Source organism: Pelobates fuscus, chromosome 5 (genome assembly GCF_036172605.1).
Source record: "Pelobates fuscus isolate aPelFus1 chromosome 5, aPelFus1.pri, whole genome shotgun sequence".
In the NCBI taxonomy this organism is placed as follows: Eukaryota; Metazoa; Chordata; class Amphibia; order Anura; family Pelobatidae; genus Pelobates; species Pelobates fuscus.
Window position 1 is genome coordinate 198,941,143 of NC_086321.1, and position 19,205 is coordinate 198,960,347.

At 42.9% G+C, this 19,205-nt stretch overlaps 1 protein-coding gene across 3 annotated transcripts in view; it reads right to left on the reverse strand.

The window, feature by feature from the left end:
* Positions 1-1,642: 1,642 nt before the first annotated feature.
* NXNL2 (nucleoredoxin like 2) overlaps positions 1,643-19,205 on the reverse strand; it is a 58,131-nt gene continuing 40,568 nt past the window's right edge. The window contains exons 1-3 of one of the 3 annotated variants that reach the window (XM_063457172.1): positions 13,184-13,230; positions 12,208-12,514; positions 1,643-2,253 (exon numbers count right to left, since the gene is read on the reverse strand). In XM_063457172.1, the coding sequence (XP_063313242.1) occupies positions 2,082-2,253; positions 12,208-12,506 (471 nt within the window). In that variant the 5' untranslated portion in view covers positions 12,507-12,514; positions 13,184-13,230 and the 3' untranslated portion in view covers positions 1,643-2,081. Of the gene's footprint in view, positions 2,254-12,207; positions 12,515-13,162; positions 13,231-19,205 lie in introns of those variants that run through there. The other 2 variants (XM_063457171.1, XM_063457170.1) reach the window with 2 other exon arrangements.

The window sequence follows — 19,205 nt, forward strand, 5'->3', positions numbered from 1 at the left end:
AAGCTACGCTGGGACTTTATTGGCAAAGTGGAGGTGCAGAATCCTATTGGCCAGGGAGCTCTTGGAGGGGGGAAGAGCTGAACAGGTAGGTTTCCAAGTGCAGGCGGTGTCACTGATGATTCTGTAAAGTGTCTGTTTCTATAACATGGTCCGAAGGACTTGTTATTCTGTTGTCATATGGTTTGCTGGGCCATCGCACTGTGCCATTGACTCCTTTAAATGGTGGGGGAGGAGTTCAATAGTTTAGTGTGATGTGTTTATGTTTATTTTATTATTATTTTTTTTATTATGATTTGTGCTTACATTTTCTCATTCTAGTGGAACAAAGCTGCTCCTAGACAGAATTCACTTTCTTAAGGTGATAAGTGACATTCCACTAGTTGCGCATGCTAAGATTCAGATCTTCCGGTTTGCCCATGGCAAATTTGTGTTTGCTCACCAGGGCAAACAATTAGATCTTCACACAGGCTATTACCGGTCATGTCCCATATTTCATGGGGACACTTTCCTCCTATGGGGACATTTTCCTACACTCCTATCGGTGACACTTTCCTACACTCTTTCCTCCTATCAGGACACTTTCCTACACTCCGTACTCTATGCATCTTCATTTCTCTCTCCCTTTCACTCTTTTCCTATTTGGCTACTCAATCCTTCTCTATGGTATATGACTTCGTAACTCATATACTAAGTGTGATATTTTATTGTCATAAACATGTATTTCTGACATAGTGTAAAAATCACAGTTTAGGTTCCCCCCTCTCCGTGGTCATTAAAGGAAAAAACCTTTTCACCCATGCCGTGGCGGACTCACCGCGGCTGGTCTTGCCTCCATGGTTGAAACCAGTCTTAATGATGTCAGCCAATCCAATGATTTCCCTTAGGAAAGCATTGGGAGACAATTGCGCATGCACATAAAAATACCATGCCTCGGCAATCAGCACCACCTCATAGAGATGTATTAAATAAATACATCTCTATGGGAAACATTCAGCACCTCCACGCAGAGCATGAAGATGCTGAACATTAGTGCTGCATGCTGTGGAGCACTGGACTAGGAAGCACCTCTAGTGTCCATCTGATTGATTGTCTCTCAAGGTACCACTAGGCACCACTGTAATCACTGCAGCCACTACATTAAGCTGTAGTGGCTCTAGTGACTACAGTGTCCCTTTAATATGGTAATGCCTAAGGTCTTCCTACTGGTATGTCTATATGCCATATTCTTAAGCCATCTTCTTAGACCCAAGACACGACTCAGTGGAGTGTTAATGGATACAATATATAACTTAGTAACTAAGTATACTACCACTATTTTATAAAATACTGTATTTCTCTTTATACCTTAATATATCATATTGTTGCAATCTGTACCAGTTGATATTTGCATGACACATCACCCCGCTACTTATATGTACATGCCATTTTATATTAATGTTGTTCATAACATCTAATACCTATTAATAAACCATGAATTACAAAAAAGCTGTAAAAAAGTGATACTACTTTAAAATTAAGAAATCCATGACTCCACATCTATAACCATGAAAGTCTAGACCTGATAAGGCTACTAATGACAAGCAAAATGGGTAATAAACAGCAACTGATGCCCAAGGACAAATCACAACATACTGGTGCAGACGTCTAGTTTATTAGACTAACAATGCCATTTACATCATTGAGATGTTGAATCATCCACAGTAATTTTTGCTCTGACAAACAGAAAAATAACATCTCCCAATGCCCACTAATCCATATACCAAGATATGAATTTTTTACAAAATATATTATTTTATTATATGAAAATTATTGCCAAAATATACATATAAAGAGATCAGCAGTGCAAATGTAGAACAAATTACCACAAGTAATTTAGATTAAATAGCTGTGCAAATTTTCATGTAAACTATAACAGCAGGAGTTAATATTTTACATCCAAATATATAATTCAGTTAAGTGAAAAATTAAATTAGGAACAGACTTGGAGGTAGATAAATACACACAATCTATAAAAGTATGCATAGGTTACAGTTCAATTATTGCCTCGCTTTTTTGCATTCTACGCTAGGAGGTTAATGCTTCTATGGACCTTTGAAGTTCTGGAAAACATCTGCCCCTTCTAACCATGATGACAAACAAGCAATCCCCCTCTCTTTTATCTGTTTCCTTCCTTTGTCGGTAATCACTTCTCCATTTGGTTTCACAATCACCAGTTTTGGTAATGCTGTTATCTTGTACCGGTTCTTCAATTCACTGGAAAAGAAAGAGAAAATGATTCCAACTCAAAGAATGAATGGTATAGCAATACTTAATATCAGATAATCACATTTTTATAAAAAAAAAATCCATTACATATGATATGTTTAAAGTGGTTATATCGCCTCCAGTCACTGTTTAAGGGAACACTCCAAACACCTTAAGCACTAACTTGTTGAGGTGCTTTATGTGTGAAGAGTAGGCACTCATTTCTGCTTTAAATACTGCGCACGAGAAAAATACAAGTGGTCTCTTTAAAGGCCAGAGGTCTTAACTCACCAGAAAAATGCTTGCTAGCACCCTCTGAATATCACAAACCACTGATTCTGACAAATGTCCCTTCCCACGTACATTTGCCACGGACTCCTGAAGGAGTGTAAAAGCCGGCCTCCTGCCCACCAACTATGGTCCAGGTCTAAGACACCATTGGGGAGTTACCCTGCCCAGCTGCCATTAGCAGCTTTCCCTGGGTTCCTCTGGTTTGTCACTTTCCCTTCATTCGAATGAAACCGAATGCTAGCTCTCTGGTGGCCATTCACATGAACCAAACCCACAAATGGTCCTCTATGGAAAAAATTTTGGCATGAGGACTTTGTGGGTCCCGGTCACCTCAGCGGGACTTAGCCGAGAATGTTATGGAACTATTTTCGGCATGAAGTGACCGTGCGGTTCCCGGACAACTTGGTCCAGGCTTTTGAATCAATCACTTTGAGAGCGCTTTTTGGAGGGTATGTGTCTGAGACTAAGGGGAAGAAACGCTACCTGAGAGCCAGGCGGAGCACCCCGTATTGCAGCTGCAGGAGCTCCTGAAAGTTTACCGGCAAAAGCACCAAATGCCCTGCAACTATTTTGGGCATAGGACCACGTGTGCGGCCGGTCAGAACTTTAACACGGTGGCGTTTCCCCTACACTGCATGGATCTAAGCACAATTTGGAGAACTTGGCGGCTCAGATCAGGGCTATTTGGGGATGTATTACGTATGGGGTTATTTTATGTTTTTGTTATGTTTTGGGGTACTTTTATATTTTTATATTTTGTGTTGGCTCTGTTCCTGGGAGATAATTAACTTACCGGTCTTTAACACCATTATCTCCCAGGCACAGGGATTACTGTGAGGGACTTGTGTTGAATACAATAGAGATCCCCTGCTGGGGTCTGTGCATAAAAGGCAGAGTTTGGCTCATTGAAATCAGTTGTACTCCTAGTAGGGATCGACCAATATTATTTTTTTTAGAGCAGATACCGATAATCTGTGAACTTTCAGGCCGATACCCGATAACTTACCGATATTCTGTAAATTTTCCTTTAAAAAAAAAAAAAAGACTTCCAATGTACCATCTTGCTACCAGGAAGAGAAACCTTCAGCTGAGCACCACAAACAAGGTACATTTAAACTAAAAAAAACAACTCACCTCCATTTGTAAATTGGGTTTTATATTTGATCATCCATTCAGCAATGCTCAGATTTAATTTCTAAACACCAAGAAAACTAATTGATGAAAACTATTTCACTAAAACACATTGGTTTTGAACTGTAATCTGACCTGCATGCATGCTTTCTCATCTGTTATCTACAATGCAGCCTGAAGTACAAAACAAAATCTCACACCTCACTCCTGGCCTGAATCTTATAGAGCAGGGCAATGTAACCAACCCCCACAACTAACATCCCTACAAAAGCTAGAAGCTATTTTAACTCCTTCACTGCTGAGGGAATAATCACCAATACTCCCTCATATCTGTATTCACTCAGACCCCAAAAAGCGGTCGCTGCACTCAGTCCCTCGCTAGTGGTTACCCTAAAATCACTTGGCATCTTCACTGATAGGGGCTGTCGTGGAGGAAAAATCAGTTCAATCTCTTGACACTATCACAGCTGCTCCACCACCTTGTCTACCTGCAAGTCAAATTGAAGTAATTCAACCTAGAAGCCACAAAAACTGCACTATCAAATCAAGGAAACCTCTTTATGGGATCCCCATTAGAGGACACACTGCCAGGCTAGTTAAGAGATGCCCCTCCATGGGGCCATTTATTGGGCGGGGGGGGGGGGGGGCGAGGTTAATTCTTCTTTTTTTTTTTATCACAGTGAACAGCCACAGTTTACAGCTCACTCTTTACTAGACATGCCCCTACGGGGGCAGATTATTGTCTTTTTACTTTGTATTAGTAATGTTGGTATTTCAGCCTTTTGGTAGATAGCTCCCTAATACCGTGGGAATTAGGGAGCTATCTACTAAGCGGCTGCAAGATGCAGCCGCAGCACGCTCGGAATTTCATTCATTTGATCATTTTATCTCCCCTACCAGCCCATGCAGAGCCAGCTTTGCTGTAATCCCTCTCAGGCTGGTAAGGAGATCACTGGCCCACTGTCACTTTGTTTCAGCAGAGGGAGGGAAGGGCCTGGGAATCTCTGTGTTTATCCCACGAGCAGGCTGGTTGGAGTGTTGTTACCAGTGTTGTTACCATGGCAACACTCCTATACAGTGCTGTGCTTGCAGGAGGACAGTAGAGTCAGCCTGCAGCCGGAGGAGCTGCAGGCTAAAGTGAACATGCCACCACTGGACCACCAGTGCTTGCAGCATTATGCCTCCCCTCCCTGGTAAAAGGTAAAAAAAGGGAGGGAGAGGCATTATAAAGGTAAGAAAACAGGAGGGGGAGACAAGATAGATTTTCACATCTCACCTACACACAACATACAACATCCCTCACACGCACTGGGCGAGGGGAGACATTTAGATAGATTTTCTCATCTTACCCACCTACACACAGCATAGACCTTATGCACCCTTCACACACAAACACACTACACACACACACAGCCCCATTCACACACACACAGACTGCCCCCCTCACACACATATTGCCCCCCCTAACACGCACTGCCCCTTCACACACACACATAGAAAAAATGGGGAAAATAGTTAAATTTAAGTACATTTTATTTTTTTTCAAAAACCCGCCTTTCTAAAAAAAAAAAAAAAAAAAAAAAAAAAAAAAAATCGCTGCTATAAAATTATTCACTGCGGCACTAGTGAGTGGTAAGGAACTTTTCCATCAACAAAGATACAAAAGTGGGTGGTAGGTATTAAAAGGTTGACTACCCCTGTGTTAGTCCAATAAAAAAAAGGTATCATTGCATACTGAAATCCTCTGGCATTTTTGCATCTTGTCTACTGGACAAATATGGCTAATCCTGTCTACACTACTATATATAACAACAAGAATGTATAACTACCGTATATTTATGACCATATATGTGTGTATCTGTTAGTATTTAAATGTGGGGTGTATGTTAATGTGAGCATGAATTTATGACTGTTTGTAAAAGTGTGAATTTGTGAGTGATCATGACTAAGTAAGGAATTGTCTGGGTCTTCAGCAGGTTTGCTGTGCCCTATCAACCAACTCTGGAAGGGCTTGCCCATAAAATGAAGGAACACCACTGTAGCAACTAAATATCAGCCAAAGGTCACCAGATCAAAACAATTCTGTGTTCAGGGTTGCGAACAACATATTGTTTGAGAAATGCTGCTCTAAATCATGGCCAGCTTGTAATTTTTTAGTACAGGTTTCTCAATCATACATCAGAGCTAAATGATTAGGTGGCAGAATATTTTAGCCAAGTAGAAAATAAACATTATAACCTGTCCGACATTCATCTGAAAGCTAGAAAGTGATGGACAAATTTAAAGCGGCACTGTCATGGCCGAATCCCGTTTTTTAAACCACCCCTCCCGAATCCACTACATCTAATTGACCCACAAGTCACCCTCAAATGCCCCTAAGCCCCCCCCATATAACCTAGTTCTTAAACTTTATTTTGTGCCCGGACCTAGGTTCTGGGCGCCGCCATTTTTGTGTGGGTAGATGAAGTCCTTGTGGGACACGTCACCTGCCCACACTAGATAGCGCTGTGAAATTCCTGCACATGCCCAGTTAAACACTTGGGCATGCGAACGGGAATTTCATCTATTCCTTCATTCATCAGAAAGACGAATGAATGAATAGAAATGTCAGACGAACAAACACTGAATATCAGTGTTCGTTCAGTTTATTACAAGGAGGGAGCTACCGGCGCGCAGCTCCCTCCTTGTAATATGTAAAGATAGAAGCAGCAGGGAGCAGTCCTCCCCACCACTTCCTAAGCCCCCCATGTCCTCCCTCACTCTATGGGGGTCAATATGACTCCCATAATAGCATAACGGTGATTAAAATCTCACGAATGCCCCTACACGCTATTCCGCGAGTAGTGGCATGTCTACTAAACAGTGAGCAGCCTATTGTCCACCCCCCCGGCCCCCACCCCTGAGCAGCGGGGTGAAAATTTAACCCCCCCCCCAAGGTGACTAGGGGTCCCAAAGCCCCTAGTTCCCCGCCAACCCAAAACAAAAAAAAAATCATAATCTTCTACCTACCCCCCTCACCCTAAAAATATTTAGGGGGAATAAAAGAACTAAGTACCTGTAAAAAAATTAATAAAACTTACCATTTGATGTCTTATTTTTTCTAAAATCTTCTTTTTTCAGCCCCAAAAAAGGCCAAATAAAAACCATAATACCCGTCGAAAAATAAAATAAAAAACCAGAGCGCAAAAAAAAAAAAAAAAAAAACAACGCTAAAAGAATTAATCCATCTTCACCCGGCGAGGGCATGGAGCGGGCTTATAAAGCCTTCCCACGCCCTGCAATTTGACGCAGTGCACTCTGATTGGTTTGCTTGGAATTCAACCAGAGTGCTAGTCATTTTACACAGTGTGCGAAAGTTATTTGGAATTTTCCCACGCTGTGTAAAATGACACAGAGCACTCTGATTGGTCGGACTCCAAGCCAACCAATTAGAGTGCTCTGAGCCTAATTGCAGGGTGTGGGAAGGCTTTATAAGGGGGTGGGGGCCAGGAAGGAGGACAATAGGTCCACTCACACATTCTCATTAAGGGTCCCCTCCCTTCAGTTTAATAGCCTCCACTCGCGCGGCACAGGTGGGGGCTCGGGATCAGGGTATGGGGGGGTTTAAACAGTGAGCAGCCACAGGCTGCTCACTGTTTAATAGATATGCCCCTACCTGCAGTATAGCAAGTAGGGGAAGAACTTACTAATACCAAGTAATGCCACGAATAGGATCGGAATTTCATTAATTCGAATGAAAGTCTCGAATTGCGTCCTAACATGAATTAACAAACTGTTCTCATTCTGTTAGGACGCAATTCGGTAGTTTCGCGGGAACAGGGAGGAAAGGTAAGAATTGTGGGACAATTTCTCTGACTACCGGAAATGAAGCACACTTTGCTCCCCTGCTGGTCAGAGATGGTCAGGCTTAGAAAACCCCCATAAGACAAATAGTCCCTACTTTGTCTTATATTTTAAAGAAAACTAGAGCAGATAGGAAGAAATGAAGAACAGATCCTGACAGAGGGAGAGAAGAGGAATCGATTAAAGAAAGGTAAGTTCGGCATGACAGTACCGCTTTAAACAAACACTATCATTTCAAATGCAAACATGCATTTCTAACGTTACTATTTTTCTAGCTCTTTAGATTATGCCCTCCTCTCCCCGAGAGAAGTTTAATAAAAGTTTAATATAATCATGCTGCAGTCACCATTCTGCCCTGGCTAAGACTATCATTACAAATGTATGCATCGTGTGTGCTGACTGCGTGTATGGAGTGTTTGTATTTTGTCTGTCTGTAATGTGTGTTAATGTGGTGTGTCCTGGCTGCATGTATGGTGTTTGCTGGCTGTGTGCAGTGGTGTATTCTGGTTTTGTGCTGCCCTATGCATGACAAAACTCAGGCACCCCTCCCACCTTCCAAATTTTTCTTCCTGACAGATACACGCCCTCACTGATGCATGCATTGACATACACTCACTTACAGATACACAGCCATTGTCACACACACTGTTTAACCAACACACACTTTCACTGAAACATACACACTCACAGGCATACACTCACTCATTCAGTTACACACTCACATTCACCGACAGAAACCCACACACACACACACACACACACACACACACACACATATACTCACTGACAAGCATATATACACTCAGTGTCAACACACACATTCACTGACAGACACACACACACACTCTCAGTGACAGACATGGATACACACACTGACACATACATACAAACTCACTAATAAACACACACAAAAAAATGTTCTGTTTACTTTTGGATTTTTCCCTGTGGTCCAGTGGGGCTGCTGCTGCCTGGGCTAGCAGGCAGTCAGGAGCAGAGTTCAGGCGGGTGGCGAGGAAGCTGAGCAGGGAGAGCTCAGGGAACAGTGCTCCCTCGCTGCCCGCCTACATCCAGATATGCAAGTTTTGGGGGCCCCTAGGGCAAGCATGGCCAGGGTTTTGGTCCCCCAGGGCAAGAGGCTGGTAAGGCATTTGCCAGAGCGTTTGGGGGGCGGCTTTTTTTTGTCACCCCCTGAAAGTGCCACCCAAGGCAAATGCCTTGTGAGCCTCGTGCTAAATAGTGCGCTGCATACACATGTACACTCTTAATGACAAACACATATACACTCTCAGTGACAGACACACACACTGAAACACTAACACTCACAATTTTTTTTGGGTTACATTTTGGATTTTTCCCTGTGGTCCAGTGGGGCTGCTGCTGGCTGGGCTGGCAGGCGGTCGGGGAGACAGGAGCAGAGTTTAGGCGGTCGGTGAGGAAGCTCTGATCTCCCTGCTCAGCCTCCTCACGCACCTCTCAGTGATGCCGGAGAGACGTCATATTCCGACTCCGGCTTTACAGTGCTCCCTCAACGCCCACCTACATCTGGAGATGCCAGACTCCCCACTGAGGTGGTCAACCGGTCAGCGTTTGGGGGTGTCTTTTTTTTTGCCACCCCCTTGAAAGTGCCGTCCAAGGCAAATGCCTTGTCAGCCTCGCGCTAAATACAGCGCTGGCTGTGTGTATTGTGTGTGTGCTGTCTGTCATGTGTGTGGTATTTTGTGGCTGTGTGCAATGGGTGTGTATGTGCAGTGGTGTATTCTGGTTTTGTTCTGCCCTAGGCATGACAAAACTCAGGCACCCCTCCCCCTTCCAAATTTCTCTTCCTGACAGATACATGCCCTCACTGATGCATGCACTGACATACACTCACTTACAGATACACAGTCATTGTCACACACACTGTTTAACCAACACACACTTTCACTGAAACATTCATAAGCATACACACTCACTCATTCACAGTTACACACACTCATATTCACCGACACACATATACACTGAGACACATACACACATACTCACTGACAGATACACACTGACAAACACACACAGACCCTCACTGACAGGCATATATACACTCAGTGTCAACACACACATTCACTGACAGACACACACACACACACACTCTCAGTGACAGACATGGATACACACACTGACACATACATACAAACTCACTAATAAACACACACAAAAAAATGTTCTGCTTACTTTTGGATTTTTCCCTGTGGTCCAGTGGGGCTGCTGCTGCCTGGGCTAGCAGGCAGTCAGGAGCAGAGTTCAGGCGGGTGGCGAGGAAGCTGAGCAGGGAGAGCTCAGGGAACAGTGCTCCCTCGCTGCCCGCCTACATCCAGATATGCAAGTTTTGGGGGCCCCTAGGGCAAGCATGGCCAGGGTTTTGGTCCCCCAGGGCAAGAGGCTGGTAAGGCATTTGCCAGGGCGTTTGGGGGGCGGCTTTTTTTTGTCACCCCCTGAAAGTGCCACCCAAGGCAAATGCCTTGTGAGCCTCGTGCTAAATAGTGCGCTGCATACACATGTACACTCTTAATGACAAACACATATACACTCTCAGTGACAGACACACACACTGAAACACTAACACTCACAATTTTTTTTGGGTTACATTTTGGATTTTTCCCTGTGGTCCAGTGGGGCTGCTGCTGGCTGGGCTGGCAGGCGGTCGGGGAGACAGGAGCAGAGTTTAGGCGGTCGGTGAGGGAGCTCTGATCTCCCTGCTCAGCCTCCTCACGCACCTCTCAGTGATGCCGGAGAGACGTCATATTCCGACTCCGGCTTTACAGTGCTCCCTCAACGCCCACCTACATCTGGAGATGCCAGACTCCCCACTGAGGTGGTCAACCGGTCAGCGTTTGGGGGTGTCTTTTTTTTTGCCACCCCCCTGAAAGTGCTGTCCAAGGCAAATGCCTTGTCAGCCTTGCGCTAAATACAGCGCTGGCTGTGTGTATTGTGTGTGTGCTGTCTGTCATGTGTGTGGTATTTTGTGGCTGTGTGCAATGGGTGTGTATGTGCAGTGGTGTATTCTGGTTTTGTTCTGGTTTTGTTCTGCCCTAGGCATGACAAAACTCAGGCACCCCTCCCCCTTCCAAATTTCTCTTCCTGACAGATACATGCCCTCACTGATGCATGCACTGACATACACTCACTTACAGATACACAGTCATTGTCACACACACTGTTTAACCAACACACACTTTCACTGAAACATTCATAAGCATACACACTCACTCATTCACAGTTACACACACTCATATTCACCGACACACATATACACTGAGACACATACACACATACTCACTGACAGATACACACTGACAAACACACACAGACCCTCACTGACAGGCATATATACAGGGACGTCATATTCCGGCTCGGCATCACTGCGGGAGCTGAGCAGGGAGCGCTCAGGCGACAGTGCTCCCTCATCGCCCACCTACATCAGTAGATGCCAGCCTTGGGGGGCCATTAGGTGGCCAGACGGCCAGCTCTCTGGTCCCCCAGGGCAAGAGGTTGGCAAAGTATTTGCCATGGCGTTTGGGAGGGGAGGTGTTTTACTCACCTCCCTGCAGAAAGCTTGACACAAACTATGCTCTATGACAGGGGTATGCAACATTCGGTACCCCAGATGTTGTGGACTAAATATAAGTAGCTACATACTCATGTCAACGCTGGTACTGACAAAAGTTGAAGTCCTAATCTGCGCAATACTTGCGTCATTAGTGACGTTGGCCTGCATAGATTTGAGCACTTTCTAGTCAGTTACACTATCTACTTTGAAATTACAACAGGAAATGGACCCAACATGATTAAACCCTTAACTGGCTAACTATAAGGCTCACTTAGGGAACCTGGACCAGCATATAGATACTATGCTCAAGCAGCTTGTTGCTTCTCCCTCATAAAATATTATGAATGAGAAGTACGAATGCAAGTGAGTCGACATGGATAAATGCCGTGTTATTCCACCACAGAAAACTAAAATGAGAAATCTACTGTACATCACTCTATTCATCATTACTCTGTTTAGGAAAAGGAAGGAAAGGTAATGCCAAGGAGCAAGTATGTGTACACTTACTCGAAATGCAAAGTTTTTCGAACCTGGCAAATATAAAAACAAAATAGAGCACATACAGATTTAGATGTATTCTATTAGTGAAAGTATTCAGATACACTATAGTAAATATGTTTAGTATACACCAATTCACTTGTATTGTCAGTTGTTTAAAATTATAGCTTCTGTTATACAAATATATCATAAAAAAGGGGAATAGGGTCGCACTCAGTCACATCAATTAAACACAGGGTGCTACTGAGCATGGGTCAGCAAAAAAAGGCCCCAAGAAATATATACAAATGGAAAGAATCCCAGGCACTCACTGTGATTGTTCTTCAAGCAGATTTATTGCAACGTTTCAACCTCAATGAGGTCTTTTTCAAGCATTGAGGTCGAAACGTTGCAATAAATCTGCTTGAAGAACAATCACAGTGAGTGCCTGGGATTCTTTCCATTTATACAAATATATCATGGCATCAGGAAAATTAAATGCTGAAAGATATGAAAGCTAAAACAATTATACCCATGAACCAAAATAAAATGTATCCAGCTCCAATTTACATGAGGTGGTTTCTGCATTTCATTCCCTTAAGAGAATCCCCCCTGGGAAGCTACACCTGAAGACTTACTGCTTGAATGAATCATGCCAGGGTAGAGCCAGCCAGTCGCCATGTGAACTGTGCATGTGATCCACCATTTCATCAGGACTTTTATCAGAAGAGATGAATACAATTTCAAATGGAACTACTGGAGGAGACTGATCCACCAACTCAGTATAAAAGTCACAGAGTATTGGGGTGAAGTCCTTGCATGGAGAGCAGTACCCAGCAGAAAAATACAGGCCAACAATTTTGTTTTGCAAAACTTCTTCAGGGTCCAGTCTGTCTCCATCCTTGTTGATCAGGATATGGCCAGACAATACATCCATTGTAAAGACTATGCAGAAATAAGAAAAACAAACATATGCAAATATTTTACTTCATATTTAACATTCTTGAAGTTCAGTTTGCTGGGAAGCAAATATTTTTAAAACTGCCTTTGGTATACAATTTCAGTAAGAAGCACGAAAAATACAAGCATATCAACCCTTAAGGGTCGGATTTAATCGCGTTCTATACATTTGCAGTTTAATCCCGGCTGCCATCTGTTCTTCAGACAGATCCAAGCATGACAGTGCACCTGACTAAACAACTATACTCCAGATCCCAGGTCTAGGATTTACAATACAGCTTCGATGCTAAAGCATTTAGAACATTCATACCTAATTAAAATTAAAGACAGATCTCCATACATTAAAAAAATAATCTTAAAGGAATGCTAGAATGTTGTTGAGATTGTTACCCTGGCAACCAAAGGTTCACTAAATGATTAGCAGAAATGTTTATGCAACGCTTACATTTATGGCAAATAGTGAGTTATATCGTGAATACAAACAGGATTTAAAGGCAAATCATAGTATTTGCTCAGCAGATTAGAACATGCTAAACCAACTGGACTTTAACAGAAACATCAATTATAAAATATGAATTCAAAAAAATAACAAAAAGCAAGTGCATTCAACCTATTATTTGCACTGATACTTACTGTTGTTGCCTCTGGAGGAGCTGTGCCCTCTCCCTATCCACACCTCCTATTGTAAACTCTGCATTTCCTGTGACCTGAGAGTAAACTCTCCCTGACACCGGCTCCTCCTTCAGTTTAAACCTAGCAAAGATGCTTTTACTTCATCTAATTTAGTAGGCGTTATAAAGGTCTGCCCCCTGCTGGAAGTAGTGAAATATGTCTGTGATAAAATGTCTTTTTTTTTTTTTACCAAGCAGTTTGGATACACAGGAAAATCATTGTTTTTATAGGTTATAGAGTACAAAATTTACTTTCAGTTGAAGTGACAACAGTTCCATTTTCATAAACAGTTGCAGTTTTTTTTGTTACTATCCTTTTTATTATTAACTGTTTTATATTAGTACACATATGGAGTCAGCAAGTTCCACATAGCTTCACAGTTACACAGTGGGGTTTTCTAACAGCGAGTAATTGACTGACTGGCAGAGGTGAAGCGGCTCTGTTTAAATGAGATAACAATAAAAGGTGAAATAGGGTTAAAGGAGAAATAGGCCACTTTCATAAGTGTTGGTTCTGGAGAGTACAGAAAGTTAGATGAAAGTTTAGAAGTGAAGAATAGTAGGGATATGAGATATTAGGAGAAGGGCTGAGAAATGTTTTTTAGGATGATATTGTAAGAGTGCCTGTCAGGTTGAAATGTTGTTTGATGTGCACTTTTATAAACAATGAAAGCTGCTATTCATTGAGCCACTGTGTCCTCAGACATTTTTTGATTTCACTGTGCAGGGCCGGTGCAAGGACTTCTGTCTACACAGGCGAAGACACATTTTGCTGCACCCAAAATTTGTCTCCAGCTGTCTGTCTAATATTCCCCCTTTTGTGCATCTTGCCACCTTTTTCTTTCTCATTTTCCCTTTTTTGCAGATTGTATCCCCTGTTTGGCATTCTTTATATGTTTTTGTGTCTATATCCTAACTATGTGGTCTCTTTACCCCCTTGTGTCACACACTCACTCACTGGCTCTTACACACACACACACACTGCTTATATACACACACTGGCTATTACACACTCACTGATTATACACAAACACACACACACACACTGACTCTTACACACACACACACAGCTTATACACACACACACACACTGGCTCTAACATACATCGGCTCATACACACACACATTTACTATTACTTATAATTGTTAAACAGAGGTCCCCCAGGTGTTGCTGCACTGCAGTAGCTTCCCTCCGCTCTGCACAGCAGTTGGCCACCGGGATATGACGACACGTATCCCAGCGGCCTTTAGCTCATGAAGAGCTTGGCTGAGGTCGCTCCTCGCTGCTCCTCCCTCAGTGGCTGCATATTTTACCTCATCACACAACCAGCCAGCTTGGTAAATTACTGCCATGGGCATTGCTGCAGAGAGTGACTAGCGGGAGTGGAGTTCTCCGTGCTCCCGCCAGTCACTCGGATATCTTTGCGCCCCTCGGGTTGGTGCGCCCTAAGGCGGCCGCTTGTGCCGCTTTATGGTAGCGCCGGCACTGTCACTGTGATTGAGGGAGATTGTGCCTACTCCACATGGGATGGATTTGGGAATTGTTATAGGCAACAAACAAGGCAACAATATGCAATGTCAGTCATCAATGGATAAGGTCAGTAAAGTATTTTCATGTATGAAAAGGGGCATTAATTCTCAGGATGAAAATATAATCTTGCCTCTTTATAAATCAATGGTAAGACCACACCATGAATATGCTGTGCAATATTGGGCACCTGTTCTAACGAAGGATATTATGGCAGTAGAAAAAAGTGCAAAGGCTGCAAAATTAATAAAAGGAATGGTGCATTGGTATTAGATCTTCTAAGTTTTGTTCTAAAACATAATTTCTTCTTGTTTGACGGAGTATACTATCACCAGGTGCAGGGGACTGCTATGGGGACGTCTTGTGCGCCCTCATATGCCAACCTGCACCTGGGATGGTGGGAGGAACAAGTTGTATTCACATCACCCCCAATAAATCCCCTGACCCAGTACATATACCTATGGAAAAGATATATAGATGACATCATAATCATCTGGACTGGGTCAGGGGATCAGTTTAGACAATTCACACTTAGCCTAAACATAAATGAACTCAACCTCAAATTTACAGCCGAGATAGGCACTCCGTCCCTAAGTTTCCTCGACTTGATGGTGTCCCCATTAGAACCAGGCACCATCAAAACAAACCTGTTCAGAAAGAGCACGGCCACCAACAACCTCCTTAATTGGAAAAGTTACCATCCAACGCAGCAAAAATGGGGTATACCGACGGGCCAATATCTACGTCTAAGACGCAATTGCTCGGATTTGGAAGACTTCAAAACACAGGCAAGAGAATTGCGCCACATGTTCAGGTCCAAAGGTTACCCCAACAAATGCCTGAAGATGGCATACCACAGGGCTCTCCTATCTGAGCAGGAAGATTTACTAAGAGAAAGGGAAAATTCCCCTACTCCACCAGAACCTAAACAACTGAGATGTATCGCCACCTTTGACGCCGGCTGGGACCAAGTTAAAGCAATCCTGAATCGCTTCTGGCCTCTACTAAAACAAGACATCCATCTCAGGGACGTCCTCCCCTCCCATGCAACCCTCACAGCTAGAAGGGGCAACAATTTGAAAGACTTATTGGTACATAGCCACTTCCAGCCTCATAAACCACCTACACACTGGCTATCGGAAAAAATTAAAGGCACCTACAAGTATGGCAGGTGCAAAGCATGTGGGTACATTAACACTAAATCAAAGGACTTCAACAACAGCTCCAATACGGAAAACTTTAAATCACTTCCCTTTTTTAACTGCAACTCGAAAGGAGTGATTTACTTAATCACTTGCCAATGTCACATCATGTATGTGGGCAAAACGTTCAGACCGTTCAAGAAACGCATCCTTGAACATATAAATTCCATAAAAACAGCCAGACATATAGAAACATCGGTCTCAAGACATGTGAGAACTTTTCACAATGGGGACCCAAAAGTCCTTAAGTTTCAGGGCATCGAATTAATTAAACAGGACCAGAGGAGGGGCAATTGGGACCAACGTCTAAGGAGACGTGAATGTTACTGGATCTACCGCCTCAAAACCCTGTCCCCCAAAGGTCTTAATGAGGGTTTTTCATACTCTCCATTTATTTAGAAGTCTCCATAAAAATATAGATCTTCAATGCACTTGTAAATAGCCTCCCCGTTTTATCTTAGTTAAATGTATATACTTTTTGTTTGAGAATTCTTTTTCACTTCATTATGTTTTTACACAGAGGGACTTTTTACGGTCCCCAATACTGCCGCCTGACCAAAAAATCCCCACCTTCCTTGCCTTTCTGCCTTTCCGCTATGTCCTTTACCTATATAGGGGCTCAGAACTTAATAAATGTAACTACCTACTAAGGACATTTCCTACAATCCCTTAGCATTGTGGGTTTCAAGGATAGTATACTTCAAATACAACACATGAATCATAATATGACTTTCCACTCATATACTAGGAGTGGTTACTTCACACTGGAGCAGATGTTCTGTAGCTTTATTCACACAGTTATTTTCTTTTAATTACGTCTACTTCAGCATTATGATTTACCATTACTAGTGGGTTTGTATTTCTACACAAAGTATACGTCCTTCCCCACTTTTAGATCAATATAGTCCTCTATCCAATTTGACATCTGTAGACACACATTACATTTCTACCTATGGTCCAATATATATGGACATAAGTACAAGAACACAGCATACTATGACTGAGGTTCCGTACAGTTCTAACCTTAGAAGATTCCTTCCCCTCTACACAAGGGATCCCCAGCCTGTCAATCTTCTGACGTTACGGAAATTAACTCCTCCCCTATAGAGTCGACAAGATCATAGCGCTACGTCAGTGATGATGACGTCAGGCACTTCTCCCTGATTGGCCAACAATGATTTAAATACCGGGAACTTCTGGGCGGCAATTCTGATCCCTGACGAAGGAGTTGCTTACTCCGAAACGCGCGTCGGATCGTACCACTGGGGGGATTCCCGAGTCACAGCACCACGGACATTGCACTATGCACCTCTCACGACGCACTGAGGGAATCCTCCCCTCTTATATTCACCTTTTGATTATGAGTTATTATTAGTTTTTCCAACTTTCCGTTTTCTCATTACTTACTCCCTCTGGAGTCCTATTCTGTTTGATAGGTTCAACAGCATTTAGTACAACCATCTAGTTTTAGAACACCCACGAAGGTGTTTATTAGCAGAAGTAAGGGAAATAGCAATAGCAAAGAGACTGTTTACTGTTCGTTTTGTCTGTGATATTCTGACTCTATGTCAGTTTTTTATTTTTCGACTTAGCTGTCTCCCTCGTCTATTTAGACACTTGCTACTGATACCGGAGAAACTGACGGAAGCCAAGCACAGAGAGATGGACACAGGTTTCTTCAGGAAGGAAGAGATTCTTTATTGGATCACCGATCGGGACTCAGAGGGACTAGCGTCACCAAAATACAGCAAAGTCTGAGTACTGAATACATAGAGTACATTCCTTATATAGCACTGTAGCTCCTCCCACAATTAACTACACCCACACATACCCTTAACCTATTTAATAAATAGAGTCTAAACTCATCCATCCGGTCTAACCACGTGGCTCATCTGATACAAAGGAGAGGGACGCGTAATTCCAGTTCTTACATTCCTGCACCTGGTCAGTACAGTGATAACAGTATCTTAGCTACGTGTAATTAACTAACTGATACTACAAACACATATACATACATATGCCTTGTGGCAATCTTAGCCTGCTAAACTTGTATTTTACTGGAATTACATCACATTCCCCCCTTTGATGCCTCTGATATTTCACAATTACTTGAGGCATCACTTAACCTTGGTTTGCATATACCTCAGGTTACCATGAACCAGACCAGACTTATCTTATGATGTGAATCTTTTAACACTCATCTTCCTGCATTGGTTCTCCTTGATCTAGAGCCTTATACTTATATATCGCCATTATCTGTGCAGCAGCCTTCCTCTCTGCTATACTTCCTATCAGGCTTTGCACAGACCTAACTACTAAGGGTATAAGACACGGTAGGAGTAGACACAACAGTAAAATCAGTAGGACTCCACCTACCACTGCCTTAAGCCCTCCAAACCACTCATACCAGCTACCAAACCAACTACTTGGATTGTACCCTTTCCATACCTGAGTAGGCACATGCACTAGTTTAACCATATGGCTAGTAAGCTCAGCTATTGCTTGCCCTTCGTCATCTATTTGAAGACAGCAATTGCTCAGGTTAAACTTCCCACATACACCTCCCTCTACTGCCAAAAGGTAATCCAAGGCTAATCTATTTTGGTACACTGCTGTCCTCATCCTGGTATTATGCTTCGCTAGAAGATTGAGTGCTTGTGAGGTCTCATTAGTAATAATCTCAACCACCGCCTGTAATCTTATAATACGGTTGAGCATATAAATTGGGGTTCTATAACCAAAGGTACCATCTTCTGCCCACGTGGCTGGCCCATAATAATCTATGATACGCTGGGGAGGCCATTCATTATCTTCCCAGGTGCCTATCTCTAAGGGTCCCCTTTTCTTCCTATGATTCACATCATACACTTTAACACCTAAAGTCTCACCTGTTTCAATCGGTAACAAGAAGAAGGATGGTTTGAGCATACCCAACACACATGCCCCTTCCCAGTCCTGTGGCAACTCCGAATAGGCTTTCTTACCACAGATCCAGTACAAATTTGCTGGGGCTCTCCAGGTAGATGTGATGGATAAATCAAACCACACATCCTTTAAACTGGCATATCTAGCAAACGGGTTAGATGGTTCTGAGACATTTGAAGCCGACCACCAAGTTGTATTTTTAGTATCATCATCATAAGCTTTTTGCCCTAGACAAGTTAATTCTCCTACAGAAGTATTATACATTATTCCTTTCCTTGCTATGCAAACATAACCTATGATGGAGGTCTTTAATCTCCACTCAGATTTACCTCTAACACTCAAATGATAAT